This window comes from Nerophis lumbriciformis, linkage group LG18, assembly GCF_033978685.3.
Source record: "Nerophis lumbriciformis linkage group LG18, RoL_Nlum_v2.1, whole genome shotgun sequence".
NCBI lineage: Eukaryota > Metazoa > Chordata > Actinopteri > Syngnathiformes > Syngnathidae > Nerophis > Nerophis lumbriciformis.
This window is the reverse complement of record NC_084565.2, coordinates 43,776,904-43,801,515: the sequence shown is the minus strand read 5'-3', so window position 1 is coordinate 43,801,515 and position 24,612 is coordinate 43,776,904. Positions and strand designations below refer to the sequence as shown.

Sequence of the window (24,612 nt, the reverse complement as noted above, 5' to 3'; positions counted from 1 at the left end):
CACTTACGTGTAACGTAATTGTATTTATTTACTAGCAAGCTGGTCTCGCTTTGCTTGACATTTTTAATTCTAAAAGAGACAAAACTCAAATAGAATTTGAAAATCCAAGAAAATATTTTAAAGACTTGGTCTTCACTTGGAATAAGCGGTAGAAAATGGATGGATGGATGGGTCTTCACTTGTTTAAATAAATTCATTTATTTTTTACTTTGCTTTTTATTACTTTTAGAAATACAATTTTAGAGAAAAAACACAACCTTAAAAATGATTTTAGGATTTTGAAACAAATATACCTTTTTACCTTTTAAATTTCTTCCTCTTCTTTCCTGACAATTTAATTCAATGTTCAAGTAAAAAAAAATTTTTTTATTGTAAAGAATAATAAATATTTTAGCTTCTGTTTTTTCGACGAAGAATATTTGTGAAATATTTCTTTAAACTTACTATGATTAAAATTCAAAAAAATTATTTTGGCAAATCTAGAAAATCTGTAGAATCAAATTTAAATCTTATTTCAAAGTATTTTGAATTTCTTTTAAAAAATTTCTTCTGGAAAATCTGGAAGAAATACTGATTTGTCTTTGTTAGAAATATAGCTTGGTCCAATTTGTTGAATATTCTAACAAAGTGCAGATTGGATTTTAACCAATTTAAAACATGTCATCAAAATTCTAAAATGTATCTTAATCAGGAAAAATTACTAATGATGTTCCATAAATTCTTTTTTAAATTTTTTCAAAAAGATTCAAATTAGCTAGTTTTTCTCTTCTTTTTGTCGGTTGAATTTTGAATTTTAAAGAGTCGAAATTGAAGATAAACCATGTTAAAAAAATGTATTTTAAATTTTGTCGTGTTTTCTCCTCTTTTAAACCGTTCAATTAAGTGGTTTTTTTCATCATTTATTCTCTACAAAAAACCTTCCGTAAAAAGAAAAAAAAAATGTACGACGGAATGACAGACAGAAATACCCATTTTTTTATATATATATATATAAATTTATTTATTTAGCTATTCTTGTTTAAATCACACTTACGTGTAACTTAATTGTATTTATTTACTAGCAAGCTGGTCTCGCTTTGCTCGACATTTTTAATTCTAAAAGAGACAAAACTCAAATAGAATTTGAAAATCCAAGAAAATATATTAAAGACTTGGTCTTCACTTGGAATAAGCGGTAGAAAATGGATGGATGGATGGGTCTTCACTTGTTTAAATAAATTCATTTATTTTTTACTTTGCTTCTTATTACTTTTAGAAATACAATTTTAGAGAAAAAATACAACCTTAAAAATGATTTTAGGATTTTGAAACAAATATACCTTTTTACCTTTTAAATGTCTTCCTCTTCTTTCCTGACAATTTAATTCAATGTTCAAGTAAAAAAAAAAATTTTTATTGTAAAGAATAATAAATATTTTAGCTTCTGTTTTTTCGACGAAGAATATTTGTGAAATATTTCTTTAAACTTACTATGATTAAAATTCAAAAAAATTATTCTGGCAAATCTAGAAAATCTGTAGAATCAAATTTAAATCTTATTTCAAAGTATTTTGAATTTCTTTTAAAAATTTTCTTCTGGAAAATCTGGAAGAAATACTGATTTGTCTTTGTTAGAAATATAGCTTGGTCCAATTTGTTGAATATTCTAACAAAGTGCAGATTGGATTTTAACCAATTTAAAACATGTCATCAAAATTCTAAAATGTATCTTAATCAGGAAAAATGACTAATGATGCTCCATAAATTCTTTTTTTAATTTTTTCAAAAAGATTCAAATTAGCTAGTTTTTCTCTTCTTTTTGTCGGTTGAATTTAGAATTTTAAAGAGTCGAAATTGAAGATAAACTATGTTTCAAAATTATTATTTTTTTTCCGTGTTTTCTCCTCTTTTAAACCGTTCAATTAAGTGTTTTTTTTCATCATTTATTCTCTACAAAAAACCTTCCGTAAAATGGAAAAAAAATGTACGACGGAATGACAGACAGAAATACCCATTTTTTTTATATATATATAAATTTATTTAGCTATTCTTGTTTAAATCACACTTACGTGTAACTTACAAATGACAATATATTTATTTATTTAAGTGTGTATCAAACTGGTAGCCCTTCGCATTAATCAGTACCCAAGAAGTAGTTTTTGGTTTCAAAAAGGTTGGTGACCCCTGTACTAGGGCATCAAATCAGTGTCAGTTGAGTCGGTCCATAGGTTGCCTGTAGGGATTTTTAATGTCCAGCAGATGTCAGTATTTAGTGACACAGTATCGACACAGTATCAATACAGTTTTGCAATGTGTCGAAATGCTTCATGACGCCTCATCAACCCATCACTATTTCTTTGTTAAAAGACAAGACAGATAAGATGGAGTGATACCCAGAATGGTTTTGTAGATGAAAACATACCAATGATTGAGGCGTCGAGCACATAAAGATGTCCAGTTAACCATTGAGTATAACACACAATGATGAGTAAGTTGGTGATGAATGTCAGTGCACCGTGGTACACACTATCCAGCTTGTGGAGACAAGCAGCAGTAGCATTCATGTACAACACATCTCCATAGTCAATAACGGGTAAAAAGGTTGTTTCCACCAATTTCTGTTTCACAGTAAAAGAAAAGCAAGACTTGTTTCTATAATAAAATCCCAGTAAAAGTTTCAGTTTTTTTTACAACATACTGAATGTGCTCCTTAAAACTCAAGTGGTCATCAATTAAAAATCTTAAATATTTAAAAGCAGATACTAACATAATGTGTTGCCCATTTCTTGTTAAAATGTTCTCACACAGTGATGATCTTACAGTTTTTGATGTGGTAAAGAGCTTACACTTTGTTTTCTCTGCATTTAAAACCAGTTGAAGATAGCAAAGTTGTTCTTGTACTCTTGTCAAATGCATGTTGTAGATATTTAAAAGCCTCAGCAAGAGTGGGTGCTGTGCAGTATATGACAGTATCATCAGCATAGAAATGGAAAGTTGAGTTCGGAATATTCTGTCCAAGATTATTTATGTGAATAGTGAATAATAAGGGGCCCAACACAGAACCTTGAGGGACACCCTTTTTCACTTGCAGTACGTCCGAGGAGGAACCTTCTATCTGAACAGCCTGAGTTCTACTTGTGAGGTCATTTGCAAACCATCCAATAGCTGAAAGATGTTTGATTAAAATGACATGATCAACAGTATCAAATGCCTTTGAAAAGTCAATAAAGAGGGACAGACAGCACTGCTTCTTGTCAAGAGCTTCAGTTACATCATTTATAAACTTCATAGCAGCAGTAACAGTACCGTATTTTCCGCACCATAAGGCGCCCTGGGTTATAAGCCGCGCCTTCAATGAACGGCATATTTCAAAACTTTGTCCACCTATAAGCCGCCCCGTGTTATAAGCCGCATCTAACTGCGCTAAAGGAATGTCAAAAAAACAGTCAGGTCAGTCAAACTTTAATAATATATTAAAAACCAGCGTGATGTGGGCGCGCACGGAGTCGTATATCAACATGGACGGAGCTGCGTGAAAAAAGCCACCCGGCCTCTTCGCGTAAACTTACCTTAACCACTCGCTCATCTTTTCTTCATCCATCCATCCCTTCGAGTTAGCTTTTATGATGACGCCGGCTGGAAAGGTCTCTTTTGGCAAGGTCTTCCTTTTGAATATCACCATGGGTGGAAGTTTCTGGCCATTAGCATGGCAAGCTAGAACCACAGTGAAGGATGACTTCTCATTCCCTGTGGTGCGAATATTCACCGTACGTGCTCCCGTTGTATCCACAGTGCGGTTCACAGGAATATCAAAAGTCAGTGGAACCTCGTCCATGTTGATAATGTTCTCTGGCCGGATCTTTTTTTCAGCTATCTTGTTTTTACAATATGCGCGGAAAGTAGCCAGCTTTTCTTGAAAGTCTTTAGGCAGTTGCTGTGAAATAGTAATCCGTGTGCGGATGGAGAGATTGCGTCTTTTCATGAACCGGATCCCTGTCGCTTAGTAGGAGCCATTTTGTGGTCTTTACAGATGTAAACACACAAAGGAAATGAAACGTACGGTAATATCCGCGCGCTTCTTCTTCTTCTACGCGGGCGGGTGGTTGCTTACAGTAGAAGAAGGAGCGCTTCCTGTTCTATGGGGGCGGGTGCTTACCTTGGCGGTTGCTTGCGTAGAAGAAGAAGCACTTCCTCTTCTACGGGGAAAAAAGATGGCGGCTGTTTACCGTAGTTGCGAGACCGAAACTTTATGAAAATGAATCTTAATATTAATCCATATATAAAGCGCATCGGGTTATAAGGCGCACTGTCAGCTTTTGAGAACATTTGTGGTTTTTAGGTGCGCCTTATAGTGCGGAAAATACGGTACAGTGATTTCTACGAAAACCTGACTGAAATGGTGACAGAATAAAACTGGTGTCCAAAAAGTCTTTTATCTGTTCACTGATAAGGGATTCAAGCACTTTCAATGAACTAAAGCATGTGCTCTCTGGACACCTTTAGACAATCTGCAGGTCTGGACCCCAAATATTTCAGGCGATCGGACAGCATTCCAGTCTACGGCCTTCCAGCCAGTCTGCCTCCCAGAGGTGACGTCACGTCTTCTTGATGGTGAGAAGGTGTCATTTTGTCACTTTCATTGACTTGATCTTTCTTCTTAGAGTCCCCGCCTGAACGGAACACTGCACCTCTGCCATCATCATATTTCCCTTCCTAAACTTTATTTATTTATTTATTTATTTTAATTCAACTGTCATTGTTCCTGTGTTCTGTATGTTAACTTTTAATAAACAACAAATTACTTAATTTTGCTGTCACAGTCACATAGTCATCAAGAATCACAAAGGGTTCATTTTTTATTTGAATGATTGTTTATAATGCTCATGTGACCATCAACTGGTGAGCCTTTTAACTTAAAGGCCTACTGAAATGCCATCCATCCATCCATCCATCTTCTTCCGCTTATCCGAGGTCGGGTCGCGGGGGCAGCAGCTTAAGCAGGGAAGCCCAGACTTCCCTCTCCCCAGCCACTTCGTCCAGCTCCTCCCGGGGGATTCCGAGGCGTTCCCAGGCCAGCCGGGAGACATAGTCTTCCCAGCGTTTCCTGGGTCTTCCCCATGGCCTCCTACCGGTCGGACGTGCCCGAAACACCTTCCTAGGGAGGCGTTCGGGTGGCATCCTGACCAGATGCCCGAACCACCTCATCTGGCTCCTCTCGATGTGGAGGAGCAGCGGCTTTACTTTGAGCTCCCCCCGGATGGCAGAGCTTCTCACCCTATCTCTAAGGGAGAGCCCCGCCACTCGGCGGAGGAAACTCATTTCGGCCGCTTGTACCCGTGATCTTGTCCTTTCGGTCATGACCCAAAGCTCATGACCATAGGTGAGGATGGGAACGTAGATCGACCGGTAAATCGAGAGCTTTGCCTTCCGGCTCAGCTCCTTCTTCACCACAACGGATCGATACAGCGTCCGCATTACTGAAGATGCCGCACCGATCCGCCTGTCGATCTCACGATCCACTCTTCCCTCACTCGTGAACAAGACTCCGAGGTACTTGAACTCCTCCACTTGGGGCAAGATCTCCTCCCTAACCCGGAGATGGCACTCCACCCTTTTCCGGGAGAGAACCATGGACTCGGACTTGGAGGTGCTGATTCCCATCCCAGTCGCTTCACACTCGGCTGCGAACCGATCCAGCGAGAGCTGAAGATCTTGGCCAGAGGAAGCCATCAGGACCACATCATCTGCAAAAAGCAGAGACCTAATCCTGCAGCCACCAAACCAGATCCCCTCAACGCCCTGACTGCGCCTAGAAATTCTGTCCATAAAGGTTATGAACAGAATGGGTGACAAAGGGCAGCCTTGGCGGAGTCCAACCCTCACTGGAAACGTGTCCGACTTACTGCCGGCAATGCGGACCAAGCTCTGACACTGATCATACAGGGAGCGAACTGCCACAATCAGACAGTCCGTTACCCCATACTCTCTGAGCACTCCCCACAGGACTTCCCGGGGTACACGGTCGAATGCCTTCTCCAAAGTCCACAAAGCACATGTAGACTGGTTGGGCAAACTCCCATGCACCCTCAAGGACCCTGCCGAGAGTATAGAGCTGGTCCACAGTTCCACGACCAGGACGAAAACCACACTGTTCCTCCTGAATCCGAGGTTCGACTATCCGGCGTAGCCTCCTCTCCAGTACACCTGAATAGACCTTACCGGAAAGGCTGAGGAGTGTGATCCCACGATAGTTGGAACACACCCTCTGGTTCCCCTTCTTAAAGAGAGGAACCACCACCCCGGTCTGCCAATCCAGAGGTACCGCCCCCGATGTCCACGCGATGTTGCAGAGTCTTGTCAACCAAGACAGCCCCACAACATCCAGAGCCTTAAGGAACTCCGGGCGGATCTCATCCACCCCCGGGGCCTTGCCAAAGAGGAGCTTTTTAACTACCTCGGCAACCTCAGCCCCAGAAATAGGAGAGCCCACCACAGATTCCCCAGGCACTGCTTCCTCATAGGAAGACGTGCTGGTAGGATTGAGGAGGTCTTCGAAGCATTCCCTCCACCTACTGAAATGCGATTTTCTTATTTAAACGGGGATAGCAGGTCCATTCTATGTGTCATACTTGATCATTTCGCGATATTGCCATATTTTTGCTGAAAGGATTTAGTAGAGAACATTGACGATAAAGTTCGCAACTTTTGGTCGCTGATAAAAAAAAGCCTTGCCTGTACCGGAAGTAGCAGACGAGTAGCGTGACGTCACAGGTTGTGGAGCTCATTGTTTACAATCATGGCCACCAGCAGCGAGAGCGATTCGGACCGAGAAAGCGACGATTTCCCCATTAATTTGAGCGAGGATGAAAGATTGGTGGATGAGTGAAGGACTAGAGGGCAGTGGGAGCGATTCAGATAGGGAAGATGCTGTGAGAGGCGGGTGGGACCTGATATTCAACTGGGAATGACTAAAACAGTAAATAAACACAATATACTCTATTAGCCACAACACAACCAGGCTTATATTTAATATGCCACAAATTAATCCCGCATAACAAACACCCATACTTGCCAACCTTGAGACCTCCAATTTCGGGGGGTGGGGGGTGGGTGCAGGGGGGCGTGGTTGGGGCGGGGGCGTGGTTAAGAGGGGAGGAGTATATTTACAGCTAGAATTCACCAAGTCAAGTATTTCATATATATATATATATAAGAAATAATTGACTTTCAGTGAATTCTAGCTCTATATATATATATATATATATATATATATATATATATATATAAAAGAAATACTTGAATTTCAGTGTTCATTTATTTACACATATACACACACATAACACTCATCTACTCATTGTTGAGTTAAGGGTTGAATTGTCCATCCTTGTTCTATTCTCTGTCACTATCTTTCTAACCATTCTGAACACCCTCTCTGATGATGCATTGATGTGTGGCACGCACCAAAGTGCTTTCATCAAATGCACTAGATGGCAGTATTGTCCTGTTTAAGAGTGTCACAACATTGCTGTTTACGGCAGACGGACTGCTTTACTGTAGACGTTCTTTATATTGTGGGAAAGCGTACTCAGGTCCGCATGGAGCTGGAGGGGGCGTGGCCTCCAGCTCCGCCTGAATTTCGGGAGATTTTCGGGAGAAAATTTGTCCCGGGAGGTTTTCGGGAGAGGCGCTGAATTTCAGGAGTCTCCCGGAAAATCCGGGAGGGTTGGCAAGTATGCAAACACCTCCCCCCTCCCGTCCATATAACCCGCCAATACAACTCAAACACCTGCACAACACACTCAATCCCACAGCCCAAAGTACCATTCACCTCCCCAAAGTTCATACAGCACATATATTTCCCCAAAGTTCCCAAAGTTACGTACGTGACATGCACATAGCGGCACGCACGTACGGGCAAGCGATCAAATGTTTGGAAGCGTACTCACGGTACCGCGTCTGCGCATCCAACTCAAAGTCCTCCTGGTAAGAGTCTCTGTTGTCCCAGTTCTCCACAGGCCAATGGTAAAGCTTGACTTTCATCTTCCGGGAATGTAAACAATGAAACACCGGCTGTGTTATCCGGCACTACGGTCAGGGGGTGCATTCTACGGCGGGGGTGCGTTATCCGGCACAACACCCGCCGCAATACACCGCTTCCCACCTACAGCTTTCTTCTTTGCTGTCTCCATTGTTCATTGAACAAATTGCAAAAGATTCACCAACACAGATGTCCAGAATACTGTGGAATTTTGCGATGAAAACAGACGACTTAATAGCTGGCCACCATGCTGTCCCAAAATGTCCTCCACAATCCGTGACGTCACGCGCTGACGTCATCATACCGAGACGTTTTCAGCAGGATATTTCGCGCGAAATTTAAAATTGCACTTTAGTAAGCTAACCCGGCCGTATTGGCATGTGTTCCAATGTTAAGATTTCCATCCATCCATCCATTTCCTACCGCTTATTCCCTTCGGGGTCGCGGGGGGCGCTGGAGCCTATCTCAGCTACAATCGGGCAGAAGGCGGGGTACACCCTGGACAAGTCGCCACCTCATCGCAGGGCCAACACAGATAGACAGACAACATTCACACACTAGGGCCAATTTAGTGTTGCCAATCAACCTATACCCAGGTGCATGTCTTTGGAGGTGGGAGGAAGCCGGAGTACCCGGAGGGAACCCACGCAGTCACGGGGAGAACATGCAAACTCCACACAGAAAGAGCAGCACTTACCAGTGAGCTGCCTCTATTTTTTAAATATTATTTATTTACTAGCAAGCTGGTCTCGCTTTGCTCGACATTTTTAATTCTAAAAGACACAAAACTCAAATAGAATTTGAAAATCCAAGAAAATATTTTAAAGACTTTGTCTTCACTTGGAATAAGCGGTAGAAAATGGATGGATGGATGGGTCTTCACTTGTTTAAATAAATTCATTTATTTTTTACTTTGCTTCTTATTACTTTTAGAAATACAATTTTAGAGAAAAAATACAACCTTAAAAATGATTTTAGGATTTTGAAACAAATATACCTTTTTACCTTTTAAATGTCTTCCTTATCTTTCCTGACAATTTAAATCAATGTTCAAGTAAAACAATTTTTTATTATTATTGTAAAGAATAATAAATATTTTAGCTTCTGGTTTTTCGACGAAGAATATTTGTGAAATATTTCTTCAAACTTACTATGATTAAAATTCAAAACAATTATTCTGGCAAATCTAGAAAATCTGTAGAATCAAATTTAAATCTTATTTCAAAGTATTTTGAATTTCTTTTAACATTTTTGTTCTGGAAAATCTAGAAGAAATACTGATTTGTCTTTGTTAGAAATATAGCTTGGTCCAATTTGTTAAATATTCTAACAAAGTGCAGATTGGATTTTAACCAATTTAAAACATGTCATCAAAACTCTAAAATGTATCTAAATCAGGAAAAATGACTAATGATGTTCCATACATTCTTTTTTTTATTTTTTCAAAAAGATTCAAATTAGCTAGTTTTCCTCTTCTTTTTGTCGGTTGAATTTTGAATTTTAAAGAGTCGAAATTGAAGATAAACTATGTTTCAAAATTTTATTTTAATTTTTTTCCTGTTTTCTCCTCTTTTAAACCGTTCAATTAAGTGTTTTTTTCATCATTTATTCTCTACAAAAAAACCTTCTGTAAAAGGAAAACAAATGTATGACGGAATGACAGACAGAAATACCCATTTTTTTATATATATAAATGTATTTATTTAGCTATTCTTGTTTAAATCACACTTACGTGTAACTTACAAATGACAATATATTTATTTATTTAAGTGTGTATCAAACTGGTAGCCCTTCGCATTAATCAGTACCCAAGAAGTAGTTTTTGGTTTCAAAAAGGTTGGTGACCCCTGTACTAGGGCATCAAATCAGTGTCAGTTGAGTCGGTCCATAGGTTGCCTGTAGGGATTTTTAATGTCCAGCAGATGTCAGCAGAGGTGTGGACTCGAGTCAGACTCGAGTCATGAATTTGATGACTTTAGACTGGACTTGACAAAATGTAAAAAGACTTGCAACTCGACTTCGACTTTAACATCAATGACTTGTGACTTCACTTGGACTTGAGCCTTTTGAATTGACATGACTTGACATGACTTGCTACTTTCCCCAAAACCCAAAGATGAAAAAGTTATTCGGGAGCGCTCCGTATTTTTCATTGTGTACTTGTCTATCAGCGTTGCGTGTGTCAGCTGGTGTGCTCTCAGTACAACAGCCAATCAAATTACATCTACTTTGTTTTCATCACACAGCATTCATCCAATCAAATTGCAGGACAACCAACGAAGAAGACATGTCCAAACCACACGCCAGTGAACAAAAAACGATACCTAAAATAATTTTGTTTGGGTATAAAAATTACGAGGTGGTCAACACAAAACGGTTTGCAGTATGCAACACATGCGGTTCCAAAATGACTGATGGAGAGGCAACAACTTCCAACTTCGTCCGGCATTTGAAGTTGCACAAAGAAGGGTAAGTTTTGAATGTAAGATAACGTTTATTGGCTAAGTAACGTGACTTTTATTTGCTGTGTAGTTAAATCAGTGAGGCTGTAAACTCACTGCTAACGTTATAACGTTATTGCAAACACGGGAATCTGTTGCAGTTCACTACCTTATTCATACTTTTTGTTCAGTGATTTTTTTTAAGCAGGGTTACGTTAGTCAATATATCACACGTAACGTTAGACGGCGGTCAGCAGCACCGCGTATTTTAGCCACCTAAAAAAAGACAAAAATAGTCAAATAAAGGTCAGTTAAAATGTATACTATATTATGAATATGTGTACCGTTTTAGCTAGCTTTCTGACATACTGTTGGTTGTTTACCTCAGTGGTCCCCAACCACCGGGCCACGGCCCGGTACTGGTCCGTGGATCGATTGGTATCGGGCCGCACAATAATTTTTTTTTTTTTTATTTATTTATTTTTTTTAAATTAAATCAACATAAAAAACACAAGATACACTTACAAGTAGTGCACCAACCCAAAACAACTCTCTCCCCCCTTTTGTTGTGGGCATTGAACATGAAGACTCTTCCTTCACTGTTCCGAGTGGCCATGAGAGTCTTGGCAGTGCCTGCCTCCAGTGCTCCAGTGGAGCGAGTTTTCAGCCATGGTGGCATCATACTACGCCCCCATCGTGCACAAATGACTGACAGACTCTTGGCTAATTTGGTCTTTTGCAAATGCAATGCAGCATAGGGCCCTGACATATAAAAAGTACAACTTTTTGGTTATGTTCACGTATACGTCATGTTTTTTCAATGTTAACACTTTTGTACAAATAAGTACATTTGCACTTTACTTTTCAATGTGTTTGTTCTGTAAAGGAATGAGTTAATGTTTAAAATGACTGGTTAATAGTGCTATTATAAAGTGCAATGTCAGCACAATTTTCTTTCCTGCAATTTAAAATGCACTTGTTTTAATAAATAAATACAGCGTTTGAAAAGCATACACAATCTGTGTTAATATATTAGTCTGTGGTTAAAAGGACTTGAAAGGACTCGAAACTCAAAATGCAGGACTTAGGACTTGACTTGAGACTTTCCAGTCTTGACTTTGGACTTGACTCGGGGCTTGCCTGTCTTGACTCGGGACTTGACTCGGACTTGAGGGCAAAGACTTGAGACTTACTTGTGACTTGCAAAACAATGACTTGGTCCCACCTCTGGATGTCAGTATTTAGTGACACAGTATCGACACAGTATCAATACAGTTTTGCAATGTGTCAAAACGCTTCATGACGCCTCATCAACCCATCACTAGTAGTATAGCTTGCTCCAATTCTCTGGGGAGAGCTTAGCTACATTTAATCAAGAGTAACGTGTAGCTTAGCTTACTATCATTTTCCAAGTAGTTTGCCCGTCACTGACTCTGCGTCTGCTCGTTTTAACAGCAATGTGACGATGTCCTTAAAACAAGGTATTTTTCAGAAGCAGTATATTACTGTTTTTAATTCATTAGTATTAGTACTAATTAGTACAACCTGTTGCGTCCGACCAGTTTTTTGAAATAAATAATTCCAGTAATTCTAAGTGTTTGCATGTGTCGTAGTTAAAGCAGAATTTGAGGGCCAGGAGTGTCCGCCAGGTTAGCTCGCCGTGATCGTATAGTGGTTAGTACTCTGCGTTGTGGCCGCAGCAACCCCGGTTCGAATCCGGGTCACGGCAGGAACATTTTACTTTTTTGCTCAGATCAAACTTAACAACAGTTAGATGCAGAAATGGAACTTTTTAAAATCCAAAATATGGTTTTGAGCGCCTCGATGGAGATGCGTTATGTTTGCGGCATTATGGTATATGCGACCGGGGAGGTTTGAGAAGAGACCACACGGGGGCGCAGTCTGCCAACCTTACAGGTCCAATATAGGATGACTCATTGGAACTGTTGAAATAGATTATTCTGCAACAATGACGTCCTCTCTACATGCAACATAATGCAGTTTATGTCTTTCCTAGCGAATTTACTCAGTAACATCCTCTCCTATATCAGTGTTCTTCAACCTATTTTGAGCCAAGGCACATTTTTTTCATAAAAAAAAATAGGGAGGCACACCACCAGCAGAAAAGGTTAAAAAAGTGAAACTCCACCAAGTTGTCGTGCCTTATTTTGAGTTTGTTGTTGTTTCCTGTGTGTCGTGCACAGGCCCGTTAATCAATCTGGCGCCCTAGGCAAGATTTTAGATGGCGCCCCCCCACACATCGGCAGTGAAGTGTATATACTCACAAGAACCCGAATAGCTTTGTCTTTGACCTTTTTTTTTTTTTTACTTACAACTATACCTAATATATAAAGGGGTGGAAAAGTGACTATTACCTGCAGGGCAAACATTAGCTAACCAGAAGGCAATAACAATGTAAACAAAAAACACCTGCTTAAAAGATCTAATACAAATGTCCCTGAGGAATGTAAGGTGGGAGTACTGTAATTACCTAACGTTACATGATTATTTTCCATAACAATTTAGCCCCCTCCACAATATTAACCCGACGTTAAAACAGAACTAGCTATTTATTGATTAGCAATTGCCGAATCATGTAACATTAGCTTAATGCTAAAAAGCCAGGTTACTATCACATTCTGTAAGAGACAAATAATTTCATGTAGGCTAACGTTACCTACCTGCTACCTCTGTCTTTTTCTCGTTTCTCCTCCTCTTCTTTTCTCTTTTTTCTTCCCTGGGCACCTGACAGTTTTGGCCGTTTTGACATCTTGTGTTGATTTTTTGATGTGGTGACGTCCAAAAAGAGTCATGATACGGGAAGGGAGGGGGGGCGTAATGTTGTAACAAATAATATTTCTATTAAATAGGCTTTACTTTGCATTTTAATTAACGTGAGATTATTTTTTGTATTTAGAAATAATAGTAACAACTTTTTTTTTCTCCAACATTTGTGGCACTGGCATGGCGCCCCCTGATGGACGGCGCCCTTAGCATTTGCCTATACGGCCTATGCCACGGGCCGGCCCTGGTCGTGCATTAGTTCCTGTCTTGCGCTGTTATTTTGGTGACCCTTCCTGTTTTGTTGGTAGCAGCTTCACGCCTTCCTTTGAGCGCTATTGCCCGCACCTGCTTTGTTTTCACAATCAAGACTATCTATTCTTGTGTCCAGGTGCGGAGGACAATGGGCATGTGTTTGGGCTGAAAAGACAAGACAGCGAGGGAGGGAGGGAGAGAGACTTTATAGAATAGAAGGTTTCCATTTCGGAGGGCAGACCATCTTAGCTGCGCGATTGAATGTTCTATGCCGGACTGGTCTCAGTATATTTACAAAGCTTTGCAAATATATACAAAATACCTATTCTGTCTCTGGTGGTTCTTCTACTCAGCTTTAAGTGTCGTAAAGAGCTTGGGAGCGACCAGCGACTTGAATTCCCTGGGAGGAACAACTGGTCCAAACGCAACAATTTGGGGGCTCGTCCATATGTCGAACAGCATGTTTTGCGTTCGACATATGTGAAGAGCGGTGTGGTTAAAAGGTCGGAATCGGGTAAAAAAAAATTGGCGCATAATTTTGAGAATTTTAGGCATTGTAAAACAATGACTATGTCCATTCATTTGACTGGGAATTTCGAGATAAACGGCTATTTTTGAAATAATAAGTAATACAACAATTGTCCGAGATCAGTGGTTTTTTTTGGTCCTTTTTTGAGCCAAGGCACATTTTTTTCATAAAAAAAAATAGGGAGGCACACCACCAGCAGAAAAGGTTAAAAAAGTGAAACTCCACCAAGTTGTCGTGCCTTATTTTGAGTTTGTTGTTGTTTCCTGTGTGTCGTGCTTTTAGTTCCTGTCTTGCGCTGTTATTTTGGTGACCCTTCCTGTTTTGTTGGTAGCAGCTTCACGCCTTCCTTTGAGCGCTATTGCCCGCACCTGCTTTGTTTTCACAATCAAGACTATTGATGTTCTGCTTTGTGGGGACATTGTTGATTGTCATGTCATGTACGGGATGTACTTTCTGGACGCCGTCTTTGCTCCACACGCTGTAAGTTTTTGCTGTCGTCCAGCATTTTTTTTTTGTTGACTTTGTAGCCAGTTCAGTTTTACTTTTGTTTTACATAGCCATCCCTATGCTTCCGTGCCTTTTTGTTAATTTTTGGTTTAAGCGTTGCATACCTTTTTTACCTGCACGCTGTCTCCCGCTGTGCTCTGCATATTGGGATCACGACAAACCATCCTCGACGCGTTTCGACTTCTACAAAGCAATGAACTACCTGCTGCCATCTACTGGTATGGAGTATTAAATAGTTACCCTGCCAAGCTCTACACAGCACAGGCACTCGACAAGGGCACATTATTATGATTATTGATTTGCATGAGTGAAAGGCAACGACCGAGCGATATAGCCGCCATTATGTGTCAATCATACATCTGAACAAATGAGGATTCAATGTGGGATTCCGCAAGGTTCGGTTTTGGGACCAAAATTGTTTATTTTATATATTAATGATATATGTGAGGTATCAAAGTTATTGAAATTTGTATTAGTTGTGGACGACACACGAGTAACATAAAGTGTGGGGGAACACATAAGAGTAACATAAAGTGTGGGGGACACATATAAGAGTAACATAAAGTGTGGGGGAACACATATAAGGGTAACATAAAGTGTGACGGAACACATATAAGAGTAACAAAAAGTGTGGGGGAACACATATAAGAGTAACATAAAGTGTGGGGAACACATATAAGAGTAACATAAAGTGTGGGGTTACACATATAAGAGTAACATAACGTGTGGGGGAACACATATAAGAGTAACATAAAATGTGGGGGAACACACATAAGAGTAACATAAAGTGTGGGGGAACACATGTAAGAGTAACATAAAGTGTGGGGGAACACATAAAAGTAACAAAGTGTGGGGGAACACATGTAAGAGTAACATAAAGTGTGAGGGAACACATATAAGAGTAACATAAAGTGTGGGGGGACACATAAGAGTAACAAAGTGTGGGGGAACACATAAGAGTAACAGAGTGTGGGGGAACACATATAAGAGTAACATAAAGTGTGGGGGAACACATAAGAGTAACATAGTGTGGGGGAACACATATAAGAGTAACATAAAGTGTGGGGGAACACATATAAGAGTAACATAAAGTGTGGGGGGAACACATAAGAGTAACAAAGTGTGGGGGAACACATATAAGAGTAACATAAAGTGTGGGGGAACACATATAAGAGTAACATAAAGTGTGGGGGAACACATATAAGAGTAACATAAAGTGTGGGGGAACACATAAGAGTAACATAAAGTGTGGTTGAACACATATAAGAGTAACATAAAGTGTGGGGGAACACATACAAGAGTAACAAAGTGTGGGGGAACACACATAAGAGTAACAAAGTGTGGGGGAACACATATAAGAGTAACAGAGTGTGGGGGAACACATATAAGAGTAACATAAAGTGTGGGGGAACACATAAGAGTAACATAGTGTGGGGGAACACATATAAGAGTAACATAAAGTGTGGGGGAACACATATAAGAGTAACATAAAGTGTGGGGGAACACATATAAGAGTAACATAAAGTGTGGGGGAACACATATAAGAGTAACATAAAGTGTGGGGGAACACATATAAGAGTAACATAAAGTGTGGGGGGACACATATAAGAGTAACATAGAGTGTGGGGGAACACATATAAGAGTAACATAAAGTGTGGGGGGAACACATAAGAGTAACATAAAGTGTGGGGGAACACATATAAGAGTAACATAAAGTGTGGGGGAACACATATAAGAGTAACATAAAGTGTGGGGGGAACACATAAGAGTAACATAACGTGTGGGGGAACATATAAGAGTAACATAAAGTGTGGGGGAACACATATAAGAGAACATAAAGTGTGGGGGAACACATGTAAGAGTAACATAAAGTGTGGGGGAACACATATAAGAGTACAATAAAGTGTGGGGGAACACATATAAGAGTAACAAAGTGTGGGGGAACACATATAAGAGTAACATAACGTGTGGGGGAACACATATAAGAGTAACAAAGTGTGGGGAATACATATAAGAGTAACATAAAGTGTGGGGGAACACATATAAGAGTAACATAAAGTGTGGGGGAACACATATAAGAGTAACATAAAGTGTGGGGGAACATATAAGAGTAACAAAGTGTGGGGGAACACATATAAGAGTAACATAAAGTGTGGGGGAACACATATAAGAGTAACAAAGTGTGGGGGAACACATATAAGAGTAACATAAAGTGTGGGGGAACACATATAAGAGTAACATAAAGTGTGGGGGAACACATATAAGAGTAACAAAGTGTGGGGGAACACATATAAGAGTAACATAAAGTGTGGGGGAACACAAGTAAGAGTAACATAAAGTGTGGGGGGACACGTATAAGAGTAACATAAAGTGTGGGGGAACACATATAAGAGTAACATAAAGTGTTGGGGAACACATATAAGAGTAACATAAAGTGTGGGGGGACATATAAGAGTAAAATAAAGTGTGGGGGAACACATATAAGAGTAACATAAAGTGTGGGGGAACACATATAAGGGTAACATAAAGTGTGGCGGAACACATATAAAAGCAACAAAGTGTGGGGGAACACATATAAGAGTAACAAAGTGTGGGGGAACACATGTAAGAGTAACATAAAGTGTGGGGGAACACATGTAAGAGTAACATAAAGTGTGGGGAACACATATAAGAGTAACATAAAGTGTGGGGGAACACATATAAGAGTAACATAAAGTGTGGGGAACACATATAAGAGTAACATAAAGTGTGGGGGAACACATATAAGAGTAACATAAAGTGTGGGGGAACACATATAAGGGTAACATAAAGTGTGGCGGAACACATATAAAAGCAACAAAGTGTGGGGGAACACATATAAGAGTAACAAAGTGTGGGGGAACACATGTAAGAGTAACATAAAGTGTGGGGGAACACATGTAAGAGTAACATAAAGTGTGGGGAACACATATAAGAGTAACATAAAGTGTGGGGGAACACATATAAGAGTAACATAAAGTGTGGGGAACACATATAAGAGTAACATAAAGTGTGGGGGAACACATATAAGAGTAACATAAAGTGTGGGGGAACACATATAAGAGTAACATAAAGTGTGGGGGAACACATATAAGAGTAACATGAAGGCATTGTATCAACTACAGAAAAGAGCTATAAGGATTATTCATAAAGCAGATTACACACTAACATATTATTTATTAATTCTGATTTATTGAAACTACAGGAACTAGTAAAGTTACAGACATGATGTGTCATGTTTAAGGCTAAAAGTAAATTAAATGTACAACAAATGTTTGTCATGACTTGTGAGAATGAAGAGCATAGAAGAAAAGGTCATTTCCAACATCAGTATTCAAGGACAAGTTTAAAACAAATTCAACTATGGAATTCTCTTTACAATGAGATAAAAGATTGTAAAAATATATTCCAATTGAAAAAAAGACAGAACAATAACATTTTGTTTTATATTTATTATTTTACTTATTTTTTTGTCTGGTTTTGTATTTGTTTCGTATCATCCCGTGAGGTGTATATTACTTCTTTTGTTCGGTTTGTACTTCATGAAGTTTTGCACTTGTTGTGTTTTTTTTGTTTGTTTTCATTATATTTGGATGTAATTGTTGGTTTATATCAGCGTTTCTCAAAGTGGGGAATAGAGACATGACAGGTGGGGCGCGAGGAACGGGAGGAAATTTCACTTTAAAATTTTTTTTTTATTATTATATTCTTAGATTATTTTTTTTTTACTATGCTTTCATTTTCTATACACACTGTAAATCACTTTGTGATTCTGTCTGTGAAATCTGCTATATAAATAAATGGAAATTACCGGTACTTATTTTTACTGTAGGCTTTAAATTTCTCGGTAGGAGCGAAAGTTTGACAGACATAGCAACAGTAACTAATGGGGGCGGGGCTAAGCGGAACAAACTTTCGCGCGGATGGGTAGCAGGCTAATGTGTGGATCACAATTACACAAATATATACATTTGTGACTCGCACCTCAAAGGTCGTCGAGCCAGAGCCAGCGCCTGCAGAGAAACAAAAATGTGACGGGCACACACTGTGTCATTCACCGGGAAGCACTCGCGTCAAGGCAGCTCAGCCCCGAACTCAATGAGGTTTTAACAGATGTTGTGAGCGCGCTAAATTTGATCAAAACACGACCACTGAAAGTGCGACTGTTCTCTGCACTGTGTGAGGAAATGGGAGCTGATCATACAGCCGTGCTGTTTCACAGTGAAGCAAGGTGGCTCTCCTGGGGGAAAGTGCTGTCACTTGCCCTGTCTTGCCAAATGCATAGCTCCTCCTTTTTTTTTTGCAAAGATTGCAAAGTGGCACTTTTATTGTATTTATTATTGAACTTGATGCAAGTTATTTGATTTATTATTGAACTTGATGGAAGTTATTTGATTTATTATTGAACTTGATGCAAGTTATAACACTTTTTTAAATTTATTATTGAACTTGATGCAAGTTATAACACTTTTTTTGATTTATTATTGAACTTGATGCAAGTTATAACACTTTTTATGATTTATTATTGAACTTGATGCAAGTTATAACACTTTTGTTTGATTTATTATTGAACTTGATGGAAGTTATAACACTTTTGTTTGATTTATTATTGAACTTGATGCAAGTTATAACACTTTTGTTTGATTTATTATTGAACTTGATGCAAGTTATTTGATTTATTATTGAACTTGATGCAAGTTATAACACTTTTTTTGATTTATTATTGAACGTGATGCAAGTTATAACACTTTTTTTTGATTTATTATTGAACTTGATGCAAGTTATAACACTTTTGTTTGATTTATTATTGAACTTGATGCAAGTTATAACACTTTTGTTTGATTTATTATTGAACTTGATGCAAGTTATAACACTTTTTTTGATTTATTATTGAACTTGATGCAAGTTATTTGATTTATTATTGAACGTGATGCAAGTTATAACACTTTTTTTGATTTATTATTGAACTTGATGCAAGTTATAACACTTTTTTTGATTTATTATTGAACTTGATGCAAGTTATAACACTTTTTTTGATTTATTATTGAACTTGATGCAAGTTATAACACTTTTGTTTGATTTATTATTGAACTTGATGCAAGTTATAACACTTTTGTTTGATTTATTATTGAACTTGATGCAAGTTATAACACTTTTTATGATTTATTATTGAACTTGATGCAAGTTATTTGATTTATTATTGAACTTGATGCAAGTTATAACACTTTATTTGATTTATTATTGAACGTGATGCAAGTTATAACACTTTTTTTGATTTATTATTGAACTTGATGCAAGTTATTTGATTTATTATTGAACTTGATGCAAGTTATAACACTTTTTTTGATTTATTATTGAACGTGATGCAAGTTATAACACTTTTTTTGATTTATTATTGAACTTGATGCAAGTTATTTGATTTATTATTGAACTTGATGCAAGTTATAACACTTTTTAAAAATTTATTATTGAACTTGATGCAAGTTATAACACTTTTTTTGATTTATTATTGAACTTGATGCAAGTTATAACACTTTTTTTTATTTATTATTGAACTTGATGCAAGTTATAACACTTTTGTTTGATTTATTATTGAACTTGATGCAAGTTATAACACTTTTGTTTGATTTATTATTGAACTTGATGCAAGTTATAACACTTTTTTTGATTTATTATTGAACTTGATGCAAGTTATTTGATTTATTATTGAACTTGATGCAAGTTATAACACTTTTTTTGATTTATTATTGAACTTGATGCAAGTTATAACACTTTTGTTTGATTTATTATTGAACTTGATGCAAGTTATAACACTTTTGTTTGATTTATTATTGAACTTGATGCAAGTTATAACACTTTTTTTGATTTATTATTGAACTTGATGCAAGTTATTTGATTTATTATTGAACTTGATGCAAGTTATAACACTTTTTTTGATTTATTATTGAACGTGATGCAAGTTATAACACTTTTTTTGATTTATTATTGAACTTGATGCAAGTTATAACACTTTTGTTTGATTTATTATTGAACTTGATGCAAGTTATAACACTTTTGTTTGATTTATTATTGAACTTGATGCAAGTTATAACACTTTTTTTGATTTATTATTGAACTTGATGCAAGTTATAACACTTTTTTTGATTTATTATTGAACTTGATGCAAGTTATAACACTTTTGTTTGATTTATTATTGAACTTGATGCAAGTTATAACACTTTTGTTTTATTTATTATTGAACTTGATGCAAGTTATAACACTTTTTTTGATTTATTATTGAACTTGATGCAAGTTATTTGATTTATTATTGAACTTGATGCAAGTTATAACACTTTTTTTGATTTATTATTGAACGTGATGCAAGTTATAACACTTTTTTTGATTTATTATTGAACTTGATGCAAGTTATTTGATTTATTATTGAACTTGATGCAAGTTATAACACTTTTTTTGATTTATTATTGAACGTGATGCAAGTTATAACACTTTTTTTGATTTATTATTGAACTTGATGCAAGTTATAACACTTTTTTTGATTTATTATTGAATTTGATGCAAGTTATAACACTTGTTTTGATTGATTATTGAACTTGATGCAAGTTATAACATTTTTGTTTTATTTATTATTGAACTTGATAGAAGTTATTTTATTTATTATTGAACTTGATGCAAGTTATAACACTTTTTTTGATTTATTATTGAACGTGATGCAAGTTATAACACTTTTTTTGATTTATTATTGAACTTGATGCAAGTTATAACACTTTTTTTGATTTATTATTGAACTTGATGCAAGTTATAACACTTTTTTTGATTTATTATTGAACTTGATGCAAGTTATAACACTTTTGTTTGATTTATTATTGAACTTGATGCAAGTTATAACACTTTTGTTTGATTTATTATTGAACTTGATGCAAGTTATAACACTTTTTTTGATTTATTATTGAACTTGATGCAAGTTATTTGATTTATTATTGAACTTGATGCAAGTTATAACACTTTTTTTGATTTATTATTGAACGTGATGCAAGTTATAACACTTTGTTTTGATTTATTATTGAACTTGATGCAAGTTATAACACTTTTTTTGATTTATTATTGAACTTGATGCAAGTTATAACACTTGTTTTGATTTATTATTGAACTTGATGCAAGTTATAACACTTTTGTTTTATTTATTATTGAACTTGATAGAAGTTATTTTATTTATTATTGAACTTGATGTTATTTTATGTTATTGAGTTTGAATGTATACAACTTGATGTTCAATAAATTTGAAAATGTTAAAGCTTGGCATTAGCGCTCTGTTGGGGCGATGGGGGCAGGTGGGGCTTGAAAACTCCCCCTTGTCCAAAGTGGGGGATGACAAAAAAAAGTTTGAGAACCACTGGTTTATATGATATCCATGAAGTAAGACTACGTATTATGTTGAAGGGGGCAGGAAAATATAAGATTTTTCTTCATCCTGCTCCTTCTCAGGCATTGCTGTGTAAATGTATAATAGAATAATTGAGGTATAATTGTCTATCGATCAAAGATGCACATCAATGAAGGAGATAAATAAAAACGAAATTAATTAAACCGGAATAGGTTTTATTGTGAAAGCAACCACCGGATGTGGCACGCTATGGCTGCTGTGAGCTTGACGCTCGTCTGGACTGGGACTAGTTAATTGCGGCGGCTGCTGCTTTTTCGGCCAACATGGAACTCGGTGCGGGATTTATCACGAACGGATTTTAAGACACCGCGCTTGGGGGAAAATGGCCGAGAGGTGAGTCAAACAAAATGCTTCTTTTCGCTCCCCTTCGGCTTTGTTGTACCTTAGCGGAGGACAGCGCGGGGAGAGGAAGCTAGCGATGGACGGCGACTGTTAGCTTGCAGACAACGTCCATCAATGTGACTCATTAAAGAGGCGCTTGTGTTGTTGTTGTTGTTGTTGTTGTTGTGTCGTTGTTGTGTTGTTGTTGTTGTGTGCGCGGAGTGAGCCATGTTGGCGGCGGATGAGGAAGGCTGTTTGCGGTGCAGCCTTGACGGTGCACCTGTCTGACTCTGGAGGAATGCGGCTAACCTGCCCGTGTAGCATCAGCATCCTCATCCTCATCCTCATCCTCATCCTCATCCTCATCCTCATCCTCATGATGGACGAAGTGCGGCGCCCTCCTGGTTCCACCCCAACGCCCTTACGTCACGTTACGAAACATGCTTGCTGGTGCAAATCCCAATGTGAGCAAAATTGGCTTGGCCGAAATGCCCATTTTTTTTTTTTAGAATTTGGCTTCGCCTTCCTGGCTTATTGATGAAGGCGAGCCCAAAGAGAATGTGCACGACGGGAAGCCACCCAGACCCCCCAAAAAACCCAGGCAACGTGCCAGGCCCGGCCCTAATCAATCTGGCGCCCTAGGCAAGATTTTAGGTGGCGCCCCCCCCCACATCGGCAGTGAAGTGTATATACTCACAAGAACCCGAATAGCTTTGTCTTTGACCTTTTTTTTTTTTTACTTACAACTATACCTAATATATAAAGGGGTGGAAAAGTGACTATTACCTGCAGGGCAAACATTAGCTAACCAGAAGGCAATAATGTAAACAAAAAACACCTGCTTAAAAGATCTAATACAAATGTCCCTGAGGAATGTAAGGTGGGAGTACTGTAATTACCTAACGTTACATTATTATTTTCCATAACAATTTAGCCCCCTCCACAATATTAACCCGACGTTAAAACAGAACTAGCTATTTATTGATTAGCAATTGCCGAATCATGTAACATTAGCTTAATGCTAAAAAGCCAGGTTACTATCACATTCTGTAACAGACAAATAATTTCATGTAGGCTAACGTTACCTACCTGCTACCTCTTGTCTTTTTCTCGTTTCTCCTCCTCTTCTTTTCTCTTTTTTCTTCCCTGGGCACCTGACAGTTTTGGCCGTTTTGACATCTTGTGTTGATTTTTTTGATGTGGTGACGTCCAAAAAGAGTCATGATACGGGAAGGGAGGGGGCGCACCGTGCGGGGGGCGTAATGTTGTAACAAATAATATTTCTATTAAATAGGCTTTACTTTGCATTTTAATTAACGTGAGATTATTTTTTGTATTTAGAAATAATAGTAACAACTTTTTTTCTCTTTTTTTTTTTTCTCCAACATTTGTGGCACTGGCATGGCACCCCCTGATGGACGGCGCCCTTAGCATTTGCCTATACGGCCTATGCCACGGGCCGGCCCTGCAACGTGCAGTTTCAGAGAGCCGAAATGACACAAAACACTTGCAAAGGCAAAATGCTGCAAATGCACTAAACACATGAGGTAAATGCTGCAAGTTCTCGGACGTAAACGGAAGTTATTGTTGCGATGAGGTGGTGACTTGTCCAGGGTGTACCCTTGCCTTCCGCCCGAATGCAGCTGAGATAGGCTCCCGCACCCCCCCACCACCCCGAAAGGGACAAGTGGTAGATAATGGATGGATCAATCAATCAATCAATCAATCAATGTTTATTTATATAGCCCTAAATCACAAGTGTCTCAAAGGGCTGCACAAGCCACAACGACATCCTCGGTACAAAGCCCACATAAGGGCAAGGAAAAACTCACCCCAGTGGGACGTCGATGTGAATGACTATGAGAAACCTTGGAGAGGACCGCATATGTGGGTAACCCCCCGCCCCTCTAGGGAGGATGGGTTGTCCCCATACCAATCATTTGGTAAAATGCAGTGGTGAGATAGGCTCCAGCACCCCCCACCACCCCGAAAGGGACAAGTGGTAAAAAATGGATAGATGGATGGGTTGTCCCCATACCAATCATTTGGTAAAATGCAGTGGTGAGATAGGCTCCAGGACCCCCCACAACCCCAAAAGGGACAAGTGGTAGAAAATGGATGCATGGATGGTTTGCAGTGGTGAGATAGGCTCCAGCACCCCCCACCACCCAGAAAGGGACAAGTGGTATAAAATGGATGGATGGATGGGTTGTCACCATACCAATCATTTGGTAAAATGCAGTGGTGAGATAGGCTCCAGCACCCCCCACCACCCCGAAAGGGACAAGTGGTATAAAATGGA

At 38.3% G+C, this 24,612-nt stretch overlaps 2 protein-coding genes and 1 non-coding gene across 4 annotated transcripts in view; all 3 read left to right on the top strand.

The window, feature by feature from the left end:
* LOC133617999 (spindle assembly abnormal protein 6 homolog) overlaps positions 1 to 4,785 on the top strand; it is a 54,576-nt gene extending 49,791 nt beyond the window's left edge. For both annotated transcript variants that reach the window (XM_061978450.1, XM_061978449.1), the window contains 2 exons: positions 4,483 to 4,568; positions 4,641 to 4,785. In XM_061978450.1, coding sequence (XP_061834434.1) covers positions 4,483 to 4,568; positions 4,641 to 4,653 — 99 coding nt within the window. In that variant the 3' untranslated portion in view covers positions 4,654 to 4,785. The remainder of the gene's footprint in view (positions 1 to 4,482; positions 4,569 to 4,640) is intronic.
* Positions 4,786 to 12,115: 7,330 nt separating this feature from the next.
* Positions 12,116 to 12,187, top strand: trnah-gug (transfer RNA histidin (anticodon GUG)). Its single transcript has one exon. It is a non-coding gene; the product is annotated as a tRNA-His (tRNA).
* A 10,028-nt stretch (positions 12,188 to 22,215) lies between these two features.
* The window catches only part of arhgap39 (Rho GTPase activating protein 39), a 104,399-nt gene continuing 102,002 nt past the window's right edge, over positions 22,216 to 24,612 (top strand). The window contains exon 1 of the mRNA XM_061978434.1: positions 22,216 to 22,322. Coding sequence (XP_061834418.1) covers positions 22,312 to 22,322 — 11 coding nt within the window. The 5' untranslated portion in view covers positions 22,216 to 22,311. The remainder of the gene's footprint in view (positions 22,323 to 24,612) is intronic.